Raw genomic sequence first — 26,721 nt, 5'->3', positions numbered from 1 at the left:
AGGAGGAGGAGAGCTTCAGCCCCAAACAGATGCACCGAGAATTTGGTTGTTTTCTTTGACTTCTCGGTTGTGGTGATTCATCCCAGGAGGACACAGCCTGGCTGTAATTCTGCTTTTTAAGTGTGAGAAAAAAACAGGAATAAAAAATACAGGAGTCGGAGCAATTTTTTCAGGGCAGGGCAGAAAGATGCTGGGCATCCCAGTGCCGTCCCGGGGAGCAGCAACGGCAGTGCCGAGTGGTGCCGGTGGGATGGGGAGTGGGGAGATGGCGGGAGGCTCATTTCCAGAAGCAACAAAAATTCATCCTCTAAACACGTTGTGGGGCTTTTCCCATGGGATTTTCACTTGAAATCAGGGTTTGCATCACTAGTGCTGGGGGCGCAAGGGGTAGTGCCCCCCCCTCCCCCCCCCCCCCCCAGATATGAGGCTCAGAGTCATGCTGGCACATCGCAGGGCACCCTCCCTCCACTGCTAGCAGCACCCCATGGGCCCCCCCCACCCCCCATGCCCCCCTCCCACCCTACCTGCAATGCCCGCCCTGATTTATCTCCCCGCCCCACCACCATCCATCCTCTGGTGCATTTGCAGAGCCCTTGCAGAACTCGTGTTGCAGTGGTCCGGGGCACAGCGGGGGGCTTGCTGGCCCCCGTTTGCAGCCAGCCTTTGCCGAGCCCTAGAGCAGCTTTCACCAAATATGGAAGGTTTTTTTTGCCTCTGGTTTTCGGCACGCAGGCCGCGGCCCAAGAGTGCAGCTTTCCAGATGCTGAGGTCAGCCGCGCTCTTCTCTCCCTCCCTCCTCCACTGCCTCCTGGCGCGCTTGGTCCCGCGCCTGCTGGGCGAGGGTAACGCTGCCCCCCAACTCACCAGCATCCCTCGATCTCCCCTCCCCAGCGTCCTCTGCTGCTGGCACAAGCCGTAGCCTGCGTCCCACAGCACCTCAAAAGAAATAGTTACTGGGATTCTGGGGGGAGAGGGAAGCTGGGGAGAAGGGTGCCTGATGCTGGCACCTGTTGGCATCACCACGAGTCGCAGCACGGCACAAGTGGGTAGGAGGTGCTCTGGGTGGCTGGTGGCATGGGATGTGGATACAGGTGAATGGGGTGCAAGAAAACTTGGGGTACCCAGGAGGGTGCCGGCCTGGCACCCATGGGGTGATGGGCACCCAGGAGTTGATGGGGACCAGGAGCCGATGGGCATCAGAAGCTGATGGGCACCCAGGAACCGCAGGGCACCAGGAATGGATGGGCACCCAAGAGCCAAAGGGCACCAAGGAGCTGATGGGTTCTCAGCATCCATTTGGGCATCAGGAGCTGATAGGCACCCAGGAGCCAATAGGCACCAGAAACCAGTGGGCACCTGAAAGCCAAAGGTCATCCAGGAGCCAATGGGCACCCAGGAGCTGACTGGTACCCAAGAACTGATGGGCATCCAGGCCTCCATGTGGACCCAGAATTCTGGAGGCACCAGAAGCCAAGAGTTATCCAGGAGCCAAAGGGCGCCCAGGAGTTGATGGATGCCCAGAAGCTGATGGATGCCCAGGAGCTACCCCGGAGTCCACAAGCACCCAGGAGCTGACAGGCACCCAGGATCTAACAGGTACCAGGAGTCCATGGGCACCGTAAATTAACAAGCACAAAGGAGCTGATGGACACCCAGGAGCCAACAGACACCCAGGAGCTTATTATGGGCATCCAGAGTCCATGGCACCCAAGAACTGAGGGATGGCCAGCATCCAACAGGTACCCAGAAGTCCATGGACACTCATGAATCCACACACAACTGGGAGCTGACAGACACCTGGGAGCTGACAGGCACCCAGGAGCCAACAGGTACCCAGGAGTCCATGGGCACCCCGAAGCCAATGGGCACCCAGAGTGCATGGGGATGCAAGAGCTGATGGATTCCCAGGATCCAATAGGTACCAGGAGTTCATGGACACCTATGAGTCCATAAGCAACCACAAGACCACAGGCACCCAGGAGGTGATGGGCACCCAGGAGCCAACAGGTACCAGGAGTCCATGGGCACCCAGAAGACCCTAAGGACCCAGGTGCTGATGAACAACCAGGATCCAAGTGGTACCAGGAGTCCATGGGCACTCAGAAATGCACAAGCATCCAGGAGTTGACAGACACTCAGGAGGTGCTGGATGGATGCTTAGGATCCAATGGGTACCAGGAGTCCATGGGCACCCATGAATTCACAAGCACCCAGGAGCTGATGGACACCCAGGAGCTGATGGGCACCCACAGGTCCATGAGCACCCAAGAGCTGATAGGCACCCAGGAGCCAAGAAGTACCAGGAGTCCATGGGCACTCACAAATCCACAAGCATCCAGGAGCTGGCAGATGCCCAGGAGCTGATGGGCACCCAGGAGGCAACAGGTACCCAGGAATCCATGGGCACTCAGGAGCTGATGGACATACAGGAGCCGGGAGCCCCGAACAGCCCATGCCGTGCCCCTGCCCTGGCCCTCCTCATGCCCCCCTGCCTGGATCCATGTCCTTGGCAGCAACCTGGGTGCAATCCCCAAGAGACAACCCCCTTTGTGCCCATGCCAGCCTCCATCCGCAGCATCACCACGCCCCACGGACAATCAGCCCCGCAGCACCCCATGCTCAGCTGGTCCCCTCACCCAGCACAGCTGCAGCTGGGGTAGCAGGGAGCTGGGGAACACACACACACCATGGACCTCACCAGAAACACCCACATCCCATGTCACATCACAGCGAGGGGAGAGGTGATGCCTCCTCTGTCATGTCATTGTCATGGCAGCATCCCAGGGCTGGGGGGTTGTCTGAAAAAAGGGCGTTTCAGCATCTACTGACCTGTGCCGGGTTCGGACGACCAAGGGATGAGTCCCCTCTCCGCTTACTGAGGCTGTGAGCCATCTACATCCCATCTCACCAGGCTTTTGGGCAACCAAAAAAAACCCAAAAGGACCAAAACCGATCCCCTACCGCTTGCGATGGTGTTTCTGCTGAGGGGTCAGGATGAAACCCTTCCGAAAAAAAAAGAAGCACGAAGAAGGATGCCAAATCAGGGCAGGCCGATGAGTCTGCTGCTACTCCAGCTAAAAAAAGCAGGAAACCATATCCCGGGCTTGGAGATGCCAATCTTCCCATGCAAACAACTCCCTTCTTGTTTTTTTTGGAGAGTACCAGAGGGCTCAGGAACAGGCAGTCACAAATAGCAACTCCACGGCACCGCTAAGGAAATGTTCTCCAGCCCCAGGAACCATGCGGGGATGTTGGTGTCCCCACATCAGGATGGTGGTTTCTCCAGAGGGGACCTGGTGACGGTCGTCCACCCATCAGGATGGTGACTCCTCCAGGGGGGACCTGGTGGTGGCTGCCCCCGCATTGGGATGGTGGCTTCTCCAGAGGGGACCTGGTGGTGGCCATCCACACGTTGGGGTGGTGGTTTTTCCAGAGGAAAGCTGGTCGTGGACACTACCACAAATGTCCTTTTCCCAGCACATCCATGCAGAGACATCCTAGTGGTGTTTTGGATGTCACCAGTGGGGTGGAAGGTGGTGGTGTCCATGCCCTGGTTCCCCTGGACATGCCGAGCGGCTCTGGGACATCACAGGACATGGGGGGTCCCACAAACCCAACATGTTCCAGTCATCAACCCTTCTACCCCTCAAATTAAAGAGATTCAACTTAAAATCACCTACATAAAGCACAGGGGGACATGCAGCCTGGGGGCAACCTCCATCTGTAACCAGGAACAGTGGTCATGGAGTAACTGGTACCAGTGCAGGCAGGAACTGGGCAGACGGGGACCAGCCCCCCGTCCCCCAGAAGCTAAGCAGCTCTGATGGGAGTTTGCATGAAGAGTGAGTTACTGGAATATTTTTACCCAGATGCTGATTTTTGTTCTCCCTCCCATTGGCCGGGCCGCAGTTCCCAAAGACCCAAAAGCAAACACGCTATTTTTAGAGAAGAGTTCATTTACTGGAGCCATTCCCTTTGAAATTCCTCACCCATCCTCTCCATGGAAACGGAGGGAGCCCAGAGAAACAGCCCCACTGGGACCAACCATCAGAGCTTTAAAAAGAGCTACGTTGAGGGAGAGGGGGTGGAAGTGGCTGACTTTTCTTCTCTGGACACATCCTGGCCTGGAAACACCATGGTGGAAATCACAACACTTCTGCTTTAGTGGGTCCTGTCTGGACCCACTGGGTTTGATGCTTTCAGGAGGAGATGTCCTGGAAGATGGAGCATGCTCACTTTGAAAATCATGTGTGTATAGCTAGTGGGGCCTTTTTGTCTTGGACGGGGTGGTGGAGATAGGTGGAGGGGGATGGGTGGACAGAAGGGCTGAATGGGTGCATGGAGATGCATGGAGATGGGTGGAAATGGATGGAGATGGGTGGAGACGTACAGATGGATGGATGGAGATGGGTAGATGGGGATGGATGGGTAGATGGAGATGGGTAGGTAGAAATGTATGTATAGGTGGAGATGGGTGGATGGAGATGGATAAATTAATGGAGCTAGATGGATGGAGATGGGTTGCTAGAGATGGAAGGAAGGACAGAAGGAGGGAAGGAAGGAAGGGAGTCTCTTTCCCCACTTTCCAGGGAAAGCCCTGGGAGAAGGAGAAGAAACTGTACAGACCAAGCCCCACTGCTGCCCCATTGCATCTTTCCTCCGTGTGATGACATCACCTTCTCCTCATCCTGAATGTAGAAGTCCCTGCCGCAGCTCCAAAGCTGCAGAACTGCCCCATTGGGACCTGCCTGCACCACAGAGGTGACAAAGGTCAGCAACGAAGTCACAGCAAGGGGAGACCTCAGCACATCACCCCTCTGGTCCTTCCCATCACATAGGGATCAGCGTTCACGGGAAACTCCCACTTCGGAAATATCCCTGGGAAAGGTTCTAAATCCCATATCCCTTGCAATGATGGACTAATGCTGCTGCAACAAGACCCAGGAAGCTTTGAGCCTGCATCCCAGCTGAGTTTGGCAGGAGGGTACCAACGATGCACATGCATATCTCAGAGATGTCGACCTGCTGCTTCTCCTGCAAGAGTAGGTCGGAGATCGAGGCCACCTCCCCCGAGCAGAAGCTTTGGAAGTGTGCAATTTTGCATGGAAAAGCCCCGGCACGAAGCTCCGTGCATGCATGCATGCAGGGTGCAGGCAGGCTGCCCAGAAATGCAGAGCGGCCTGTGCAATGTATACATGGTGATGGTGCAGCCCTGCACCACCCCTGTGCATTGCTGGGTGTGTGCACCAGGAGCACCAACGTGTCTGTGCACCCCCGCTCACAGAGCACCCAAATCTATCCCTGCACCCCTGCACCTGCACCCCAGCACCTGGGATCTCCCTGTGCAGAGGTGCAGGTGCACAGTGTCACCACTCATCTCCCCATGCACCCCTGTAAGTGCAAAGAGCACCGAAGATCTCCCTGTGCATCCTTGTGCACATGCAGACCAGCACCACGAATCCCCCTGTGCACCCGTACACATGCCAACTGGCACAACCCATCTCTTCACGCATCCTTGTGCCCTTATGCAGCCTCGTACCAGCACCAGAGACCTCCCTGTGCACCCCTGGCACCAGGGATCTCCCCATGCACCCCCTGTGCGTGCAGACCAGCGCCAGGAATCTCTTTATGTACCATTGCACATGCACGCTGGCACTGGAATCTCCGCGGGTAACTCTGCACGTGCGTGCCAGCATCAGAGATCTCCCTCTGGACCCCTGCACATGCACCCCAGCACCAGCGACCTCTCTGTGCACCCCTGCATGCACACACCAGCACCACAGACCTTCCCGGACCGGGATACACGTGACAGCAGCACCCACGGATTTCCCCAAGTCCCTCTGCAGCGCACCCCTGCAACCAGGGTCCTCCCTGCGTATGTGTACCCCTGCCCAAGCATTCCTGCAACCAGGGCCGCCTCCATGCACCCTTGCACACGCACCCTGTGCCAGCAACCTCTCCATGCACCCCCGCACCAGGGATCTCCCTGCACACCCCTGCATGTGCACCCCAGCAGCAGGGACGTCCCTGTGCAGGATGCGTGCGCACACCGGTACCAGGGATTTCCCTGTACAGGGATGCACACTAACAGCAGCAGCACAGATCTTCCAGTGACCCCTGCACGTACACCCTTGCACCAGCGCCCCAGCACTGAAGAATTCTCCGTGCACCCCTGTCCTAGGGACCTCCCTGTGCACCTCTGCACAGGCACACCAGCACCAGGGATCTCCCTGTGCACCTCTGCGTGTGCACTCCTGCAACCAGGGTCCTCCTGCACGTGCACCCCTGCACCAAGGACTCTCTTGCACCCCTCCTGCATGTTCACCCCTGCACCAGGTACCTTCCTAAGTACCCTTGCAAGGGCACCCCTGCACCAAGGACCTTCCCATGCACCCCGCAGACCTCCCTGTGCAGGGATGTGTGGGCACACCAGCACCAGGCACATGCCTGTACAGGGATGTGCATGGACAGCAGCACCAGGGACCTCCCTGTGCACCCCTCTGTGTATGCACCCGAGACCTCCTGCATGTGCGCCCCTGGACCAGGGACCTCCTCATACACCCTTGCACATGCACCCCAGCACCTGCACAGGACCATGGGTCTCTCGGCAGGCTGGAAGCGCAGATCACGCCGAGCCTGTCCCAGCCTCCCACCCTTGCTGCAGCCACGGCGCCCTGCCAAGAGCCTGACCTTTGGGCCAGGCGGCCGTGGGCCAAGGCCAGCCCCCGGCACCGAGCTCAGCCCAGCACTAACCCTCTCACTCCAGGGCCGGATCCTGCCCCACAGCCACCACCACAGGGCACCCCCCACCCATGGGGTGCTACCCTGAGGTGTTTGGGCTCAAAGGATCTGTATCCTGGCTAAACCATCCCCTCTGCTGGAGTTTACTGCCTGATTAATAATTAGAGTCTTTTAATCAAAGTGGGGGTAGGCACTGCGGATAAGGCTCAGTGCTAAAGGCGGACAAGGGACAAGGAGCCAGGGGGGTGGCTTTGGGTGACACCAGACATGCCCTCTGCATCACCCAAGGGCATTCAAAACCCTGGCAGTGGGGAAGGTAAGGGGGCAAAACGGGCAGGGTCAAGGGGATTTTCGAACCAGGGAAGGGGCCAAAATGGGCAGAGTTAAGAGGATTTTGGCACCAGGGAAGGGACTGGGCAAAAATAGGTAGAGATAAAGGGATCTGGGCTGGTTCACCTCCCTGGCCATGTTGCTTTGCTCCATGCTGGTGGTCCCAGCATCGCTCTGTGATGCCAATAGGTAGCCTCACCCGTGGGTCCCCTCGATACCGGCCAACTTCTCCTTGCTCCATCCCACCTTCAACCTCCCTCCGAAGGGCAGTTGAGGCTACCGGTGAGCCTCACTTTCCTCCTACCCCAGCATTTCGCTGAGCACAGCAGAGCCCTGGACACAAAAACCCAGCAAACCATCGACGCAGGCACTGGGAGGGGAAAGCCAAGATTTACCCATCCCCATCTTCCCCCCGCAACAGCTTTAATTATAGATTTCCAGTAACGCCGAAAAATGAGAAAACTCCCAGCTGTGGCCCAAAACCTGGTTTCTATGGAGATTTACGGAGAGGGAACAGAGGGATAAACAGGTCCAAAGATGCCAAACTTTGTCCAAGGAATATACGGCCGGTGCACAGACCTGGTCCTCGAGTTGTCCCCAAAGCAAGGACGAGCTTCTGGAGGATGAGCCACAGCAGGGTGAGCTTGGAAGGCGGATGCTCAGGAGGGATGGGGGAGTTTTACGCAAACGTCCCTGGGAATGTGACCCCAGCGTTTCCCTCTGGGGATCCCCCTCCATCCCTGATGACCTTTTTGGGGTGCGGCTGCCCTGCTCAGAGAGCAGCAGGTGGGGAAGGCAGCGGCCGGGGTGGCGGGGGCCATGTTCCCACGACTCCTCCGCTCCCGCGAGGTGCTATATTTAAATCAATATTTTCCTGTTTAATCCGACTGCTGCTAAGTCAACAAACAGAGCATGGCAGTGAACATACCTAATTTTCCATCCCGTGCCGGATTCAGCCATGGGGGAAAGAAAGATCCAAGGGGTTGCCAGCCTGACATCCCACTCATACCTTCACCAAGCAGTAAATGGACCCCAAATGGACCCCAAACGCACCCTAAATGCACCCTTGCTCAGTGCCAGGCTGCTGCACATCTCTGTGCATGGGTGTGCACACATGTGCTGCCCATCCTGGCAGCTTATGGGATGCTAAAGGCAGAAAAACTTTGCTGCCTTGAGGTTTTGGGGTTTTTTTCCTGCTTTCTTGAAAGCATCCGTTCTTCCTGCAGCAACCGTGCTGTGTGCCGAAGTGGGACATGCTGCTAACAGCTCTTGGGGAATTAAAAGCCTCATGCCCAGCATCAGACACAAGGTGAAGGAGTTCTTCTGCACCTAGGACAGCTTGGCCGGCTCCAGCCCCACGGAGGATTGCTGGAAAGCACCCAGAACAAACAGTCCTGCCACCAAGGGAGAACAGCATGTTACCTCTTCCAGCCAGGACGCGCCGGGTGGCTGAACCCAGCAAACAGCCGGCACAGCAGTGCTCACCTCTGCCAAAGCCACCACCAGACCATGGGGGCTGGGAAAATATCCTGGGAGGATGATGCTGCAGGGATGCCGGTCCCCAGGAGAATATCTTGGGGGGGAAAATGCTGCATGGATACTAGATCGCAGGAAAATATCTTGGGGGAATGATGCTGCAGGGATGCCCAACCCCAAGAGAGTATCTTGGGGTAGTAAAATATATCTTGGGAGAGAATATTTTGGAGGAGCATCACCACACACTTGCCAGACCTCATTTAATCCCTTCCCAGCATCATCTGCTGGAGATGGACACCAGGACAGATGGACCATCACCATGATGCAGGACGGATGCTCCGACAGCCCCAAATCCCCGAGCAGCAATGACCGTTTTCCCAAGCAGACAACCGACCTTGCAATGCCAGCCTTCTCCACTGAGTTGGGGAGGAGGGGGAAAAAAAAAAACAACGTTCATTTCTTCACCATCGGTCAGGGAGCACGTAAATCTCTGCTCCCTGCCAGCCGTCCCGTTGCCAAGTTATATCCGGTCCTCGATGCTCTTGCTTATAATTAAAGCAACTCCCTTGCAGGGCTCAGTCCCCCTCCACCCCCACCCCCACCCCCGCCAAGGCTGGTGCCATCTGAAATAAAACATCCCAGCTCCACTATATAATAAATCAAAAAGAGAAATAAAAATCCTGGTTTCAGTTATGTTATGGCTGCAGCACAAAGAAATTCAAAAGCAGGAGAGAGATTTGAAGATACAGCTGTGGTGTTGCCCTTAAAAGGGAAAATTCGCACCCTCTTTGCCGAGGCCGGCGGGTTCAAGCAAGGTGAGAAGCAGCATCTCCAGGGCCCAGCCCTGCAGGGTAGCCCACGTCCCCAAGGGGATGTTTGGCCAAACTGGGCTTTCGGCACTGCCAGAGCCCAGTGCTGGAGTTGGTAAAAATCCACCTGAAATGATCCCAAAGTGACCAGGGTTGGGGGTCTATTGGGGTGCGGGGTCAGCAGAGCATCCCTGATACCAGGGCCACCACGGGGTGGGCACTGTCCCTGGGGCACTGCAGGGAGCTGCCTGAATGAGAAATATCTCTTTATAAATTATGAACCATGTATTATATAAACATAATATATTAATAATTTAGTAAGAGATATTTCTTTATAAAGAAATGCTGCCAGGTGCACTGCCTCCCCTCAGCAGTGTCCCCATGTCCCCAAGGTGCCATCAGCTGTGACCCCGGGAAGTTCCTTGTTACCTCACTTAATTAGAACGCTCGATGCTTCAATAGCACTTTTCACCCTGAGATTGGAGAAGACAAGCACCTGGCTCTAAACTGGTACACCAAGCAAAGGTGTTGCAAAATTCACCCAAAATTATTTCCAAGGTTGTTTTACGTAGGAGCCAAGAGCTCCCCGTTCTCGGCCACCCATGGCTGTTATCTGACAATGGGGACAACAGCCAGAGAAGGAGCTGGATGGGGGCCAGAGCCCCCCAGGAGAGTATTTTGGGGTAATAATACTGCAGGGATGCAGGACCCCGAGATAATATCTTGGGGGGATGATGCTTCAGGTGTGCTGGACCCCAGGAGAACATCTTGGGGGAATAATGCTGTGGGGATACCAGACCCCGGGAGTATATCTTGGGGGGATGATGCTGCAGGGATGCTAGACTCCAGAAGAATCTCTTGGGAGTAATGATGCTGCAGGGATCTGGATTTTGAGAGCATGCAAAGAAGAACACCCCCACTCCACTTGGCTGTGCCCTGGCCAGCAAGGGTTACAGCGCCAGGCTCAGCCCCGGGGACTTCACGCTTGGCTGCCGGCACTGTTGGAAGGGAACAGTCCAGCCTGTCCTCTTAAATCGGCATCGAAGCAGGGCAGAGAGCCCTGCCAGCACCGCTCCACGGGCTCTCGGCAAAGCCCCCGCGGGAATGGGTATTTCTGGGCTTCGCCTGGAGCTATTAAAAGCCCCGTGGGTGCCGGTGCTGTGCCGCAGGAGGAGGTGGCGCTTCCAAGCCCTTCCCGGCACGAACACCCAGAGCAATGGGAACCCAAGTCCATCTTCAAACAACAGCTGAGGGGCAGCAATGCCAAAAACGTGCCCCGGGAAAGACCCCAAAGTACGCAGCCATGCTTTGGGGCCAGCAAACCACCGCTGCATCCCCCAAGCAGCATTAATTCTTCCGCAGACAGGATAAAACTTTACCCATCGATAAAATATACAGTGCACACACAAGAATATTTTTCCTCCTTTTTCTCATGCCACTGGCATGGCAAAGCCCGCGGTCCCGGGTGGAGGGATGGTGATTTTTCACGGGGGGAAATGCCAATTTGCTCAGTAAGGGGTATGACATGGGGAATTCCCAAGCAAAAGGCCCATTTAAGCCCTCCCCACCAAGGAAAATGCAATTTTTCGTTCAGCATCTCAGGGCCAGCCAACTGCACACCTGTTTACCGAGGCCTTATATAGCATCACTGGGAGACACTATATATAAATACAGCATATTGTATATCTATATATATAAAACCACCTTCCACCAAAATGTGGTGCTATTTAACCTGAAAACTGCTTTTCCCACCCAAAAATTACCCTTTTATTGGGGAATGTTGCACCTACAAATGGGAGCTCATCCCCTAGGGACCACCAGAAAGGGCTGGGAAGGCTCCTGCCCATCCAGCAGCATGTCCTCAGATGGGAATTTGTCCCACTGAGGGACACGTGAGGGACCCCCAAAGCCACCAACACTTCGGAGGAGTCATGTACCCCGTGAAACAAAGGTGTTTTTAGGATGGATGGGCACTTACCACCTGCGGCTTGGTCCTGGGGCTGTGTTCGTCGGGCGGCCGCGGGCACCGGGGCAGCCGCGGCGGTGGGGCAGCGGGTGGAGAGCGGGGTCCATCCCTGGGACTGGGGGATGCTTCACCTGAGTTGAGGGCCAGCATGTACCGCTTGGTGACATCCTCCAGCGAAGGAGGCTGGAGGGTTGGGGAGGATTTGCTGGGTGAGCGGCTGGCAGCTGGTGTGGGGAGGTGGCTTTGATGGCCAGAGGGGACAAGCGGCTCAGGGACAGTGATGGGGATGAAAGTGGCGGGCTCACTGGTGTGACGGACATGCTTGGTGGCCGGGCGGCTCTTGGCAAGGACAGCAGGCACCGGCGGCGGTTGGTTTTCCTGGTGAGCTGCACGGTTGGAGCGCTTCTTGGAGCTGCGCCGGGTGATGCGAGGGGACAGCACATCAGCCAACTTTGGATCAAAGCCATAGCTGCGGCCGGTGCCCGGCACTGCTGGCTGTGCCGAGAGGATGGGCTCGCTGCTGGATGGTGGGATGCTGGGCTCCAGCTCACTGATGGCCTCACCAGGACCCTCGAAGGCGCCGGCTGGCAGCTCACCACGGCGGCTGGGGTCACTCAGCGACTTCTTCTTGATGGTCTTGCCGTTGCCCTTCTCATCGATGAGCTTAGCCATGGCGCCGGGCTGGCTGACGATAGTTTGGATGAGGCTGCTGTAGTCCCGCGGCCCATCGCTGCCCAGGGAGAGGTCACTGCCTGCGCTGCCTGCACTGCCTGCAATGGCAGCGGGTTGCGGGATGCCCACCTTGGTGCTCAGCGAGCCCAGGAGATTGCTGTCGACAGAGAAATTCTTCACCTCCTCCGTCACCGAGCATCGCCGGTGGGGCATGGGGTCGCTCAGGGAGCGATAGGGCTCGGTGCCACCCTCACTGCCACCCTCCATCCCATTGGCACTGGCCAAGGGGAACTTACGCCGGCGCCGCAAGCTGCCAGGGGTGCTCGGTGTCTCGGATTTGCCAGCTGGAAGGTCTTCAACCACTGCTGCCGGGTGAGTGGGCAGTGGCGTTTCGGTGTCGCCAGCTGCTGGCCCAGCACTGGGCAACGTCCAGGCATCCACAGCTTCATGCAGGTCTTGGAAGGGCATCCCCACGGGCTCCGGCTCCGTGACAATGCCCTCATCTGTCACACTCGACTCGTGACCCGATAGCTCCTCCACAGATTTCCTGCGAGCGAGGTTCTCCTTCGACTCTGCTTCCTTCAAACACCGCGTGCTCTCCGCCCGTCCCCGAAGGGTCACGTCCATCGTCCCCATTGGTGCCACCACCTCGGCGCCCTCCACACCTCCACTGTCCTTCTCCTCGGCTGTGAAGCCGTAGTCCTGCTGGGAACCCATCCTGCTGATCTTCTCAAAGACCTGCCTTGCCTCCTGGATGTACTGATCCTGAATAACCATGGGGGGAGCATCCTCATACCCCCGTTGTCCCCCATCCAAAGTCCCCCGGTCCTGGCTGTCAGCAGTGGCCAGGAGGAGCTCAGAGGAGCTCTGCTTCATGGTACTCTGTAGGAAAAGCCGGCGCGACCCTGATTTTTCGGAGCCGGTGAAGGACTTGGTGCGACGCAACGTGGCCGTCAGGTCCTTTAGCGTTGGTCGCTCGCCCGGCGCCCAGCGGTTGGGGGGCTGAGTGGCACCACGACCACCCGGGGAGGGGTCGGTGATGCCGGAGCAGCTGTCAGAGCCCATGTCAAGGCCAATCCTCACCCCTTTCTTCTTCACCTTCAGCTCTGAGAGGTCTGATTTGAGGAAGCTGAGGAGCGTCAGGGTCTCGTTGGCAATATCGGGGTTGGACAAGGACTTGCGGTGCTTGTCCCGCTCCCCTTCCAGCCCCGGCTGGTGCAGGCTCTCGCTCCCGAAGTCTGGTTTTGTCTTGGCCATGCCCTGCAGCAGCTTGGGACGGACGCGGACCGCCGGCTGTCCCCATGCCAGGCCATCGCTCGTCCCGAAACTGGGTGACCGACAGACGCCGTAACCTGCCTGGAGAGTCCGCCCTTGGCCGGGCCAACACACGCCGAACTGCTCCTCTTCCTTCAGCGTCTCGGTGCTGGAATACCGGCTGCTGCTCCGTGACCCGCCGGGGCTGCCGAAGGGCGGGATGTTCACCTTGGAGACCCGGGCCACCAGGGGCAGCGGGTGGCGGGAGACCCCCCGCCCGCCGCCCTCGGCCGCGGCCCCGCCGCCCCCCGCCGGGCTCTCCCGGCCGCCGCTCTGCGGCTCCCTGCGGGCGGCGCGGTGCCGGCCGCCGCCCTGCCCGTCGCCCCCGCCGCCCGGCGAGGCGCGGGGGGACCGCGGTGCCGCCGCTCCGGCCTCCCCGTTGGCGCGGGGCGATGGGGAGGAGGAGGGCGGCTGCGGTCGCGGCGAGTTATGCCAGGAATGCGGGCCGGGCTCCGGCGGCGCGCCGCGGGGCGAGCGGAGAGCCGGGTGCGGGACGCGGCTGCGGGGCGGAGGCGGCGGGGGAGCTCCCCGGCCGCTCCCGCCGCCGCTCCCGCTCCCCATCCCGCTCCCGCTCCCATTCCCGCTCCCAGCTCCCCCCGGAGGCTGCCGGCAGCTTTCCCCGAAGAGTTTCCGCATCGCCGGGACGCTGGGCCAACGCGGCGGCTCCGCGTTTAACCCCGGGCCCGGCGGCGACGACGGCGGCGGCGGTGGCGGCGGTGGAGCCGGGGACGGCGGCTGAGCCCCGGCATGAACCGGGCCCGCTGGCTCCGGCTCGGTAAAACGAAGCGAAAGCTGCCGTACCGACGGGGCCAGGCTGCCGAAAGCCCGGCCCGGCTGCTGCTCCGCGATCGACGCTGAAACTTTCCTACCCGGGAAGAAGGAGGAGGAGGAGGAGGAGGAGGAGGAAGGCGGGGAGGAGGCGGGCAGGAGCCACCGGCCCGCCGCTACCCCCCGACCGCTGCCCCCCTCCGCCATTGTCTGTCCCCCCCCGCCGCCGCCTCCGCCGCCTCCGCCCGCCCCCCGGCCCCGCCGCCGCGCCCCGGCCCCGGCCCCGCCGCAGGCACCGCCCGGCCCCGCTCCTCCTCCGGGCCGCCAGCGGGCTTCATCCCTCCCGCTTTGTTTTCTCTCTCCCTTTTTTTTTTTTTTTTTTTTTTTTTTTTTTTTGGCTTTTCCTCCTCCCTCACCCCCTGCTTTTTTATTTGTTGCATTCAAATAAACTTTCCTCCCCGGAGGCGTGGTTTCCTCCCGCAGAGGGGGATGGTTGGAGGTTTTGCCCTTTTTTTTTTTTTTTTTTTGGGGGGGGGGGGGGGGGGTAGGGCGGGGAAGGCGGCCTCAGAGCTGGCCTCCTGCTCCCAGGCCAAGCGGGCGCGCCTCACATCCCCCCTGCATCCCTTACCCCCCCTGCATCCTTCACCCACCCCCCTGCATCCTTCAACCCCTCGGCATCCTTCATCACCCCCAGCATCCTTCACTCTCCCTCCACCCATCCTTCACCCCCCCCATCCTTCATCTTCCCCTGCCTCCTTCACACACACCCCCCATCCTTCACCCCCTTCCCTCCCTCTCCTCCCCCCTCCTTATTTTTTTAGGGGAAAACAGGGTAAGTAAGCAAAAAGTAAGCAAAAATGTGGGTGCCGTTTCCCTTTGCTGTGGATTTCCCCAGCCCCTGCTTTGCAACTCATCTCAAGGAAGGCAGAACACCTTGTTCCCAACTTGCAAAAAGCTCTGGCGATGCACTGCCCCGCCAACAGACTTTCTCGTGGTTTTTTAGCATCACTTGTCAGCGCTTGCTATTTGCAGCCCATAACCTGTTTTCCCCCAAGACAGCAGATTTATCGTTGGGGATGTGAAAAAATGAAGGTGGTGGCTGGGATGGTTGATGGGTGAGCTGGAGCCTTGGCAGAGTGGATGGGTTGGAGAGGTATCCCAGTCACATAAAGGACATTGCTGGTTTTGTTCCAGGGGCCCAAAAACCCTGGTGGTGATTAAACAAAAAATCCAACACCCCCCATAAATGCATTTTTCAGTTAAAAAGTGCCTCTGGCGATGCCGTGAGATGCACCGCCCCGTCAGGTATTCCTTCCCTGGCTCTCCCTTCCCTGCCTCTGCCCTCCTTCCCTGGTTCCCCCAGGGCTGGGTGTCTCCCAGCTGTAAGGAAGATGTCCCCATGGTGTGTGTGTCCTGTGTTGTGTGTCATCATCCACACCTCCCACCCCAACCCCCCACCCCCCACCCCCAGTCACCTGGTATTCAGGATGGGATTTTGGAAAGAGCCACACGTTTCATCTCCTCTCGGTGCCGTAGGAGCTGATCCTCAGGCCACTGGTGCTGAGCATCTCACAAGCAAAGGAGATGTTTTGAACCACCCACCCCACCTCTAAGGTACCCGGTTGTGCCCATCACCCTGGCTTCTAGGCCTGGTGGTACTGAAGGAACTGCTGACAGGACCCCAGGGCCAGGCAGGATATTGTCAGACCCAAAGTGAGCTCTGTGGGTCCCCCATCCTTGACACCATCCAAATTCGGCAATTCCACCATCAGGGACGTTATTGGGATGTCCTGGAGCTGCTGCATGTCACCACCCAAGCCCACGCTGTCCCTGCAGCCACCACTAGCCTATTTGGGAGTTGCTTATTTCCACCCCCACCCCCACCCCAAAGCTTTATTGTGGTTAAATTTTGGCCAGACACCTCGGTCCCATGGGTGCTATCCAAGCATGGGGTGGTCTGACGGAGCAGGGCTCCTCCATCCCTCCCCGGAGCCGGGGGGGGCACCCACAGACCCAGCCGGTTTTCTCCAAATCTAAATATTTTGCGCCCTCTCCTGGGTCCGGATGGCGCGGCCCCGCGACTCCCACCCTGCCACCTTCTTTTTGTCTGGGAACAGACGGGGACAGCAGGCTGGGATTGTCCCACTGGCCACCGCTCTTGCAGCCCCCCCAGCATTTTGCCCTTCCATTGCAGGACCCCAAAAATACATCGGAGGAGATTTTGGGGTGGATGATCCAGCCAAAGGAAAGCCCGGGGCTGGCTTTGCCTCCTCCATCACTTTTTGTGCCCCAACCTGAAGTCGTCACCATGCATGGCCCTCCCCACCAGGACACGGCCACCGCTCCTGCAAAACCAGGTGGTTTGAGCTAACACCGTTGCAGGATCCCTCTCCGTTCCAGCCCACCATGACGCTGGGATCTTTCAGCATCATCCAAGAGCCGATGGCCACCCTGGGCACCCTCCTCATTTTCACAACAGCAAGGAGCCACACCGCAACCATCCACCCTGGATGCTGGTGAGGTCTTTGGGTGGCCAGGTACCCGAGGAAGATGCCATGTGCTTGCAGGAAGCAGGTCGGGATGAAGCCATGCGCTTGGCTAGGTGCAGGCAGCCAAGCCAGAGGGATGCTCATCTCTGGAGATCTGAAGCTAATTGCTTAAATCAACTTAGACATTATTAATATGCACAGACAACCTGTGAGAAATGCAGCAAACCTGTTACCCATATATATATATATATATATATATATGAATGTATGCATACTACGTATATGGACATACACTATATAGATATGTATAGTCTATTCAGGGTGGAGAATACCTGAGCTGCACAGCCTGTGCTGGGCTACAAACTTTCCCCTGCTTGGATGTATTATATGTAGGTAAATATAGTGGGTATATATTTATGTGTACATATCCATCTGAAAAAGGAGGGGAGGTTTATTCTATACATCCTATACATTATTAAAGAAGACTCGCAGAGTGATTAGTGGTACGTCCACCCCGCACCTTGTAAGCAAACCCCTGTCTGCCTGGAGGGAGCAATGTCCTGATGGAGGCTGCGGAGAGCAAAGCTCAAGCGCCAGCCCCGTGCAGGGGTGGTGGAGAGGCCAAGCCAACGGTGGGATGCGCGGTGACATGGCCGAGGACACCGAGTGTCTCAGTGGCATGTGTTTCCTGTCTCCAGGTGTGCTGGCTCTGATTTTGGTGGATCCTGGTTAGGAGGTGACAGCAGGGCACCCAGGACGGGTCAGATTTGGGGTGCTGGCCTAAGCGGAGAGCTGGACCCAGATGATACTGAAAGTCCCCAGGAAGGTGACAATCCTGGCTGGCTTGTGACTAACCCAGCCCATGGTCATCGTTTTGGGTGGGAAATCCAGCATGGATGTCCCAGTTGCCCTTATGTCCCTCTTCCCAGTTCTCAGTCTGGCCAGGGGCGCTCTCCCACCATTTTGCAGCACCAGTGGACCCATGCATCTTACTGGTGTGTCCATGTTCTGGGAACTGGGGGATAGGGATTGTCCCAGGATTACCCCAAAAAACATCTGTGATGCTGTTCTTCAGCTGGAGAAACACATCCCCATTTTCCACAGACAGGTCCTAGTTAAACTAAACCCTCCCCGCCTTTGCATGGCCCCCTTGGGGAATCTTTAAATCAGAAGGGGAAGAAACTGCCACCCAGCAGCTCGCCCTGAGCCAGGGACGATATCCTCCATGGTCCCACCATTTTCTCCATGATCCCGCCAGTAGTTCTTATTGCATCAGTGGCTTGGACACCAAGGAAATGCGGCGCTGAGCTGCTCAAACTGAGCGACTGAGCCAGAGAGAGGACACTGGATCTGTGCTGTGCTGGGGTTAATACTGTGCCGCTGCAGGCTTGAGGTGGGATGAAAGTACTGAAAGCTTGGGAAGATGCCATCCTCCTGTCCTCCAGCGTGTGTCCAGCTGACGCCATCTCTGCTCCATGGAGCTTAAAGCCAAAATTGCTCTATGCCTGGTCTTGGTGACACTGAAGTGGCCCTTCTCCTCACTTAGGATCCATAGGTAATGCAGTGGTCATGCCGCCACTTGGAGCTCATCTTGTCAAGGAGGTAACGGGTGCTCTCGCGAAACTTGCGTTGGGTGAAATAGAAGAGGATGGGGTCAAGGACACTGTTCATGCTGGCAAATGGACGTGTGCACTTGTAGGCGATGGCAAAAGCCTGTAGAGCCGGACAGGGCAGTCCGGGTGAGGAACGGACTATCAGGTAGATGGTCTTGGTGAGGTGGAAGGGGAAGAAACTGATGGAGAAGACGATGACCACAATGATGATCATACGTACGGCTTTGCCCTTCCTCTTGTGTACTGCCAAGCCAATCAGCTCGTCCTTCTGGCACAGGATCCGGGCCATGTTGCAGTAGCAGGCAAGGATTGCCATGAAAGGCAGCAAGAAGCCGGTGACAGTGAGGGTGATGCCGTAGGGGAAGTAGGCAGTGGAGCGATCCGGTGGACTCAGGTCGTAGCAGACAGTACGGTTCCTCTGGGTGCCGGTGGAAGCAAAGACAAAGGTGGGCAGGCACTGGGCAATGACAATGAACCACACTGCAGCGCACACCAGCCACGTCAGCTTCTTCCCCTTCTTCTTGTGCCATGAGGCCAAGGGGTGGCAGATGCCCAGGTACCGCTGGATGCTGATGCAGGTGAGGAAGAGGATGCTGCCGTGTAGGTTGGTGTAGAACTGGAAGCGGACAAATTTGCAGGTGAAGTCCCCAAAAGGCCAATAATCCTTCTGGGTGTAGTTGTAGATGAGGAGTGGGAGGGAACAGACATAGAGCAGATCAGCTGTGGCCAGGTTCAGCATGTAGATCATGGTGCGGCTGAGTGCTTTACGGGCCACCCAGATCTGCCCTATGACCACGGCGTTCAAGGGCAACCCCACCATGAACACTACCGAGTAGACCAGGGGCAACAAGACCTGCTTGAACTCCTCGTGGAAGGTGCATGAGTTTCTCCCAGTGGCCACAAGGATTGTCAAGTTGGCCATGCTGGTGGTCCCCACTGTTGATGTCCTCTCTGCTGGTGTGGGCCCTCAGCAGTACCTGCAAATGACAAAGGGGACAGTTGGTGACTTGGCCACGTGGTGTCACATCCAGGTACAGGGCAGGATGAATCTGGACTGGTGTGTGCAAACCCCACAGCACCACCCTTCTGGGTCAGGGCATCCCCTGCTATCCATACAGGCTGGGGGATGCAGGGATGGAGAGCAGCCCTGCGGAGAAGGGCTTGGGGGTGCTGGGGGATGAAAAGCTGGACATGACCCGGCAATGTGCGCTCACAGCCCAGAAAGCCGCCCGTGCCCTGGGGCTGCATCCCCAGCAGCGTGGCCGGCAGGGCGGGGGAGGGGGCTCTGCCCCTCTGCTCCCCTCTGCTGAGACCCCCCCACAGCGCTGCGTCCAGCTCGGGGGTCCTCAGCATCAGAAGGACACGGACCTGTCGGAGCGGGCCCGTCGGAGGCCACGGAGCTGGTCAGAGGGCTGGAGCCCCTCTGCTGTGGGGACAGGCTGGGAGAGCTGGGGCTGTGCAGCCTGGGGAGGAGAAGGCTGCGGGGAGACCTTAGAGCAGCTCCCAGTGCCTGGAGGGGCCGACAGGAAAGCTGGGGAGGGGCTTTGGGCAAGGGCAGGGAGTGGTGGGACAGGGGGGAATGGCTTGAAGCTGAGAGAGGGGAGATTTAGGTTGGACATGAGGAAGAAACCCTTCCCCGTGAGGGCGGCGAGGCGCTGGCCCAGGCTGCCCAGAGCAGCTGTGGGTGCCCCATCCCTGGCAGGGCTCAAGGCCAGGCTGGACGGGGCTGGGAGCAGCCTGGGCTGGGGGGAGGGGGCCCTGCCCCTGGCAGGGGGTGGGACTGGCTGGTCTTGAAGGTCCCTTCCAGCCCAAACTGTTCTATGATCCTATGATTCTAAACCATGAGGATGGATCAGGAAAGTGAAGGTGGATGGAGTGGGACTGTGTGAGGTGGTGGCACAGGACAGTGTGGTGGGGTCATGGGGTGACAACCATCTCAGCTCTGCTTCCCCTGACACTTATATCCCATGGAAAGGCTTGCACAAGGCCAAACCACCCTCACCCCGGTACGGGAGAGGAGAAGACGGCTCCCCGCTCCTCTGCAGGGGGTGCCAAAGGCCCGCAGCCAGCCACCCCCGCGGGCTCTGCCACCCGCACCGAGCCCGGCGCGACCCACCGGTGTTTCGTGGTTACTTTCGTCCTCGAATCGGGGCTGCTGGTGCTCTGGTCCCAGAGGTTTTCGTTTTTTTGGGCTAAGAGAGCCCATCCACGTGGCCTCGGGGCTGCTCGGAGCCGGGGAAGGGGCCGCCTGCTTTTCTTAGGGGCTGGGACTAGTGCGAAACAGACGATGCTACGGCAGGGAGAGCGCCCCGACCCCAGCCCTGTCACTTGGCCGAAGCCCTCGCGGTGCCACCCACGGGTGCTACATGAGTCCAGGCTGCCGCAGCCGTGGGCAGAGCTGCTTCTCCTCCCTCCTCTTGCTTCACCCCCGGCTGGCAGACCTGTCCGGCACCCTGGGGGGCTGCGCCCGCAGCCCCCGCCTGCCTCGGTTCAGCCCCTCTACCCGGCAGGGGTGAGCTTGCCTGGAAATTAGGGGGGAACAGTGTCCCCACAGCGGGTGGGAAGGGGAACTGAGGCACGGAGAGGGGATGGGTGCTGAGCTCCAGCCAGGCGCACGGGGCAGAGGGGACCAGCAGGGGGACACACAAGTCCACGGGCCACCACCGTAGTGGTCCCATTTTGAGGTCTTTGGGGATTTCTCAGCCCCAGAGCACAGCACAGCCATGGGGCCAGCTTGGCGAGAGAGCTGGGGAAACACACAAGGCTCTCCCACTTTTGGAGGTGCTCTGGGCTTATAGATCAGTCCCCCCTGCTCTCCCTGCTGCCACATATCCCTCCTCTAGTCCTGGCAACCTCCTGAGGCTTCCTGCACCCAGCTGAGCCTGGCACCCCCCTGTGCCCCTCAAACCCCCTCAAACCCTGCCTATCCCCCCTGGCACCCCACTGAACTCTCTGCACCACCACCACCCCCCCACCCCCCCGAGCCCCCTGGCACCCCCTGAGCTCCCCGCACACCACTGAGCCCCCTGCTCCCTGCTGAGCCCCCCTGTACCCCACTGAGTCCCTCTGGCACCCCACTGCACCCCACTGTCACCCCAGCTCCAGACTGTCCCAGCACCCACCTCCACCACCCCCAAGCCAAGAAGTGCCCCAGGCCTGTGGGCTGCCCTATCCCAAGGGACGCCCCCCCCCCCCCCAGTCCTCCCCCGGGGACCCAAACCTGGTGCAGCACCCACCCAGCCCCCACCCTGGGCATCCACAGGAGCCTCTGCCACCCCCTGTGTGCTCACAGGAGCACCACTGTGGCACTGTGGGCAAGGTGGCAGGCAAGAGGGTTCCTGGGAGCACGTCTTACCTTCTGGGGTGTCACAGGGTGCCAGGGGGTGCCACTGGGTGCTGGGACCCACTGCTCTGCCCAGCACCCAGGCACATCTGCCACCCTGGCATGCCACACTTGCCCTGTTGAGTGACACTTCCCCTTTCCACCCAGTGGCAGCACCCTGACACAATGGGGAACAGAAACCTGGGTGGCCGGCTGGGCACTGTGCTGCACAGCACTGTGGGCGCTGCATGGCACAGCATGGCAGGGTGGACACTGCAAGACAGGGCACCGTGCGTGGCACTTGGCGCTGCACAGCAGGGCGGGCACCACAGCGCACTGCGTGGCACGGCACGGCACACAACGCGTGGCACTGCACAGCAGGGTGGGCATTGCACCACACCACGCCACGTGGCACAGCACGGCATGGCACATCACGGCTATGCGGGTATGGCATGGCACGGCACAGCCCGTGCCTGCAACTCCACCACGGCTCCACACTGCATGCATCCACCCCCATGCCCTACACATACATGCTATACACACATATGCAGCCTCCATACACATGCAGACACGCATGTGCACAGCCCCATGGACATGTCTCATGTGTGTGCACAGACACGCACCCCCCCTACACCCATGTTGCCCCCTGAAAAGAGTTGTACCCAGACACTGTGGGACATCTAGAGCTGGCACCAGGGCAGGGGATGCACCCCAGACTTGGCTGGGGGGATGCCAGGATGCAGCTGGATAAGGCCACCAGCCATGTCACCAGACAGATGAATTTTGGAGTCTTTCCCCCCATTTTAGGGGGTTTGGCTCCATTTTTGGCTCCTTCCAAGGGTGGGCATCTGAGGCAGATGCGGGGGACAGGGAGGTCACCTGGCATGATGGCACCAAAAGAAGGAAGGTGCTCCAGTTGCCTTGTCTCATCTTGCTGCAGACACATAAGAGAAATTAAGGCACAGGTGCTGCATCTGAAGTGAACCAGTGTGGCTCATGCCCCATTTTAACAGCTTTTTTCCCCAAAATACCCCTTGGAGGGGTGTTTGTAGGGGTTGCTAAGGGACATGCCCAAGGCTACACAGGCCGTCGGTGGCAGAGGACAGCTGCAGCCAGAGCTGAGCCAAAAATGCAATGATCAGCCGAAAAACAAGGCACCACCCCCAATGGCAAATGAGCAAGAAAATCTCTTTGTGAGAGAGAAATGGGGCACTAAACCCCAGTGCTGCCAGGGTGAGAGGGATAGGAAAGCTGGAGGAGAGGAGGAAAAATTCTTCCCGATCCCAGGAAAAACCCAGCTGTGGGAGTCACTAGGCACAACCTTTCTATTAGACGCTAAAGGATCCCTACCCCAGCTGTACTCGCTGCCTGCAGCTGCCTGTAACCCTACAATCACAGCCTGCCATCACCCATAAAGTGCCACTACTTCCAGTTAATGAAACCATATCAAGACACTTGGCCTCATGCTGCTGCGGTGCCCTGGCACGTCCCCAGGTCATGATCTGGCCTGGCAGATTATCCAAAAAGTCCCTTTTTTTCACCCCCCAAAACCAGCACAGGAGTCCCTGCCAGCCCTTGGGGTGATGGGGTGGGTGCCCTCTGCGCTCAGCCTCCCCTAAAAGAAGACATCCATGGGTTTATGGAGCTGGTCCTGGTGCCCTGACGCCACGGTGGTGGGCACCAGGTGAAATCCATTGTGAAATGAGATTTGGGGGGGTGGGGAAGGGGGTGCCCGTGGTGTTGGGGTGCTCTGTAAGATATCACCCTTATCCCAGGGATTTCAGGTGCCTGCGGAGGAGGAACAGGGTTAAGAAGAAGTAGGGCTGCTCTGTGGCCAGACAGGGAAGAGGGTAAAAATAAGCACTGGCTCCACTCACCAGCAGCCGTGAGCTTCCCCCGGCACGTGCCAGCGCGGCTTCACCTCGCTCCGAGCCCTTTGCTTTCAAACCATCTCGTGCAGGGCCTTCTTTAGTGAAATTAGCTTTAATTAACACCCTGTTATTAATATGAAGAGGATTTCTGCAAGTTTGCTGGAGTGGGGAAAGATTTTGGCTGCTGCTGCCCTCAGATAGGGTATGGGGGATGGCTTCCCCCTTGGAAACCTTCCTTCTTGGTTCCTCCTGCCCTGGGAGGAGACCATGGTGGGGACATCTTGGTGGCTTGTGGTAGGGCTGGGATGGTGGAGATGCAAACAAAAGCTCCAGCTCAGCAGGTTTCAAAGGGGATGAAAGGGGGAGTGCTCCTGCCCCACGTATCACTTGGTCAGAGCCATACTGTCCCTGTCCCTAAACAGCTCCTGGCTGGTCTCAGAACATCTCCAGGTGGCCATGGACACGACCTGTCTGCCCTGGGGTGGTTGGGGACCAAAGCTTGGATGTTTTAAGGGAAATCTCCATTTACAGAAGCCTGAAGGTATAACAGTGTGGACAAATTGGGACAACATTGGGCATTTTTGGATGCTCAGCATGGACTCGTGGGGCCAAGTGCAAGGGTGGTGTCTCCCATAATGCCAGGTGGCTCTGCCACCGATGTGCTCTGTCTTTGGGTGACACCTCCCCACGCTTTGGTGCCCCATCCCTAAAGTAAATCGACGAACATCTCAGGGGTGCCCTGAGCAAGCCAGGCAGCATTTTCCTGCTGGAATCGGGAGATGCTGGGGATGAGGAAGGTGCAGTGAGTTGGCCTGGTCTCAGCTGACAGCACTGAGGTTCTGACTGGGCTTGTGTAATAAATCCATACACATATACACACAAACATACAGGCACATGTACAGCCACATGTTCACCCACATGTACATACGTATGCATAAACATATATAGAAGCATATACACTTCTCCATATAAATATATCTCTATACCTGCATATACCTCTATACATATATATGGCTGTACACACACATACATTTCTCTACACATATATATAGAAATACATGTCTCCATTCACACACACATATATACAAACTTCTATACCTATATACACAAATGTCTCTGACACATGCACTCGCAGACGTGTATATACATAACTCTATCCACATATATACAAATATATTTATGCTTCTCTACACATGTCTATGCACACATGCTCGTATATAAATATATATTGACACCTCTGTATGTATATATGTACAGATACATATAGATGTATATAAAAAGGCAGAGTCCAGGCTCCTGGCACCCAAAGCACAGACACCAGGGAAGACCAAGTCCCTTGAGCAGATTTGGGGCCACTCTGCTTGCAACGCCACCTCTGGCACGGGGCTGTATCCCTAACAGATGCCCTCAGAGATGTAGGTGCATCCCAGCGCACCCCAGGCCGTGGGAGCAGAGGGACCGGGGTGAATGCCCCCCCCTGAGCTTAGCACCATCCCTGCCGTGGGGACCCTGGTGTGATTTTAAACTCTGCCCTGCGGTAGAAGCTGCTAAACCTCCCTAAAAGCAAGTCCAGCAGCTACTGTCTGGGGGGGCTTTGGGACCACCCCAATGCCCCCCCCAAACCACCGATGCTCTCTGGATTTGATCCCACCCTCTCCAGTTCTGCCTCATCCTGCCCAGTTCGATCTGATCTGCTCGGGTCCAATCCTGCCTGGTTCAGTCTCATCTGCTTGGGCAGATCCTGCTCAGTCTGGCCCCCTCCTGCCCTGGTGTGTTCTGACCTGCTCAGGCCCAATCCTGCACTGTTCAGTCTGACCCCCTCAGGTCCCATCCTGCCTGGTTCAGTCTGACCTCCTCGGGTCCCATCCTGCCTGGTTCAGTCTGACCCCCTTGGGTCCCATCCTGCCTAGGTTGGTCTGACCCCCTCGGGTCCCATCCTGCCTGGTTCAGTCTGACCTCCTCGGGTCCCATCCTGCCTGGTTCAGTCTGACCCCCTTGGGTCCCATCCTGCCTGGGTTGGTCTGACCCCCTCGGGTCCCATCCTGCCTGGTTCAGTCTGACCCCCTCAGGTCCCGTCCTGCCTGGTTCAGTCTGACCCCCTCAGGTCCCATCCTGCCTGGTTCAGTCTGACCTCCTCGGGTCCCATCCTGCCTGGTTCAGTCTGACCCCCTCAGGTCCCATCCTGCCTGGTTCAGTCTGACCTCCTCGGGTCCCATCCTGCCTGGGTTGGTCTGACCCCCTTGGGTCCCATCCTGCCTGGTTCAGTCTGACCCCCTCGGGTCCCGTCCTGCCCGGTTCAGTCTGACCCCCTCGGGTCCCATCCTGCCTGGGTTGGTCTATCCCATTCAGGTCCCATCCTGCCCAGTTCAGTCTGACCCTCGGGTCTCATCCTGACTGTGTTTTATCTGACCTGCTCGGGCCCGATCCTGCCCGGTCTGGGTCCATCCTGCCCTATCCTGTCTGACCCTTTTGGGCCTGATCCTGCCCCATTCAGTTCGACCCACTCAGGTCCCATCCTGCCCAGTTGAGCCCCATCTTGCCTGGTTCACTATGACCCACTCAGGTCCCATCCCGCCCAGTTCAGTCTGACCAATTTAGGTCTGATACTGCCCAGTTCAGTTGGACCCTCTTGGGTCCCATCCTGCCCAGTCCAGCCCCATCCTGCCTGGTTTGCTGTGGCCTTCTTGGGTCCCATTCTGCCCCAGCTCCACCTGACCCTTTTGTGTCCCACCCTGCCCGGTTCGGTCTGACTCTCTCGGGTCCCATCCTGCCCAGTCCAGCCCCATCCCGGGCGGTTCACTCTGACCCCCTCGGGTCTTCTCCTGCCCCGGTTCGGTGGGGCCCGTCCCCCCCGTACGCGGCACTTACCGGCAGCGGGATGCGCTGGGGCAGCAGCGGCGCCCAGCACCCGGGGCCGCCCCGCTGCCGCCCGCCAGCCCCGCTCCGCCCCGGGGCCGCCCCGCTCCGCCCCGCTCCGGCCGGGCACCTGCGGGAGGATCCCGGAGGGGGCTGCGGAAGGGGCACGGCTGGACTGGGGCGGGGGGAAGATCTGGGAAACAACATGGGGGGGGGGGGGGGGGGGCGGGGGAAGCCATGCACGCATCTGGCTTGGCATCACGGGCAAACATCTGTATTAAATAGGGTGTCGGGGGGCTTCCCGCAACACCAACAGTGGGGCTGATGGGATTGGCAGGGTGGGATGGATGCTCACCGGCCAACAGCGGGATTGTCCGGAGGCTGGGAGCTGCCGGAGCCCTCGGTGGGTGGCTGGGTGGCCGGGACAGGGTGTCCCCCCCGTCCCTGGGTCTCAGCCGAAGGGGTCGGTGGCTTCGGTACTCATTAACCCGGCA

The 26,721-nt window shown here is 58.4% G+C and overlaps 2 protein-coding genes across 6 annotated transcripts in view; both read right to left on the bottom strand.

Annotated features, from left to right (window-relative positions):
• Nucleotides 1–14,298, bottom strand: part of ARHGEF17 (Rho guanine nucleotide exchange factor 17) — a 35,228-nt gene extending 20,930 nt beyond the window's left edge. For both annotated transcript variants that reach the window (XM_055802818.1, XM_055802820.1), the window contains exon 1: nt 11,335–14,298. In XM_055802818.1, coding sequence (XP_055658793.1) covers nt 11,335–14,283 — 2,949 coding nt within the window. In that variant the 5' untranslated portion in view covers nt 14,284–14,298. The remainder of the gene's footprint in view (nt 1–11,334) is intronic.
• Nucleotides 14,299–16,998: 2,700 nt separating this feature from the next.
• On the bottom strand, nt 16,999–26,351 carry P2RY6 (pyrimidinergic receptor P2Y6). Of its 4 annotated transcripts, XM_055802921.1 has the most exons (3): nt 21,534–23,311; nt 20,295–20,448; nt 16,999–19,155 (listed from the first exon to the last, which is right to left on the bottom strand). In XM_055802921.1, exon 3 carries the CDS (start codon nt 19,098–19,100, stop codon nt 18,108–18,110), a length of 993 nt encoding a protein of 330 aa, XP_055658896.1. In that variant the 5' UTR covers nt 19,101–19,155; nt 20,295–20,448; nt 21,534–23,311; the 3' UTR covers nt 16,999–18,107. The 4 variants fall into 4 exon arrangements, with proteins under 4 accessions (XP_055658896.1, XP_027632672.1, XP_055658898.1 ...); XM_027776871.2 differs by lacking the exons at nt 20,295–20,448; nt 21,534–23,311 and adding an exon at nt 26,240–26,351; XM_055802923.1 differs by lacking the exons at nt 20,295–20,448; nt 21,534–23,311 and adding an exon at nt 23,378–24,360.
• Nucleotides 26,352–26,721: the final 370 nt, after the last annotated feature.

Source organism: Falco peregrinus, chromosome 4 (genome assembly GCF_023634155.1).
Source record: "Falco peregrinus isolate bFalPer1 chromosome 4, bFalPer1.pri, whole genome shotgun sequence".
NCBI lineage: Eukaryota > Metazoa > Chordata > Aves > Falconiformes > Falconidae > Falco > Falco peregrinus.
The sequence above is the reverse complement of the archived record's forward strand: the minus strand, read 5'-3'. Positions and strand labels throughout refer to the sequence as shown.

Excerpts from the sequence above, each read along its gene's own strand:
- P2RY6 (XM_027776871.2), bottom strand. The coding sequence starts at position 19,100 with ATGGCCAACTTGACAATCCTTGTGGCCACTGGGAGAAACTCATGCACC.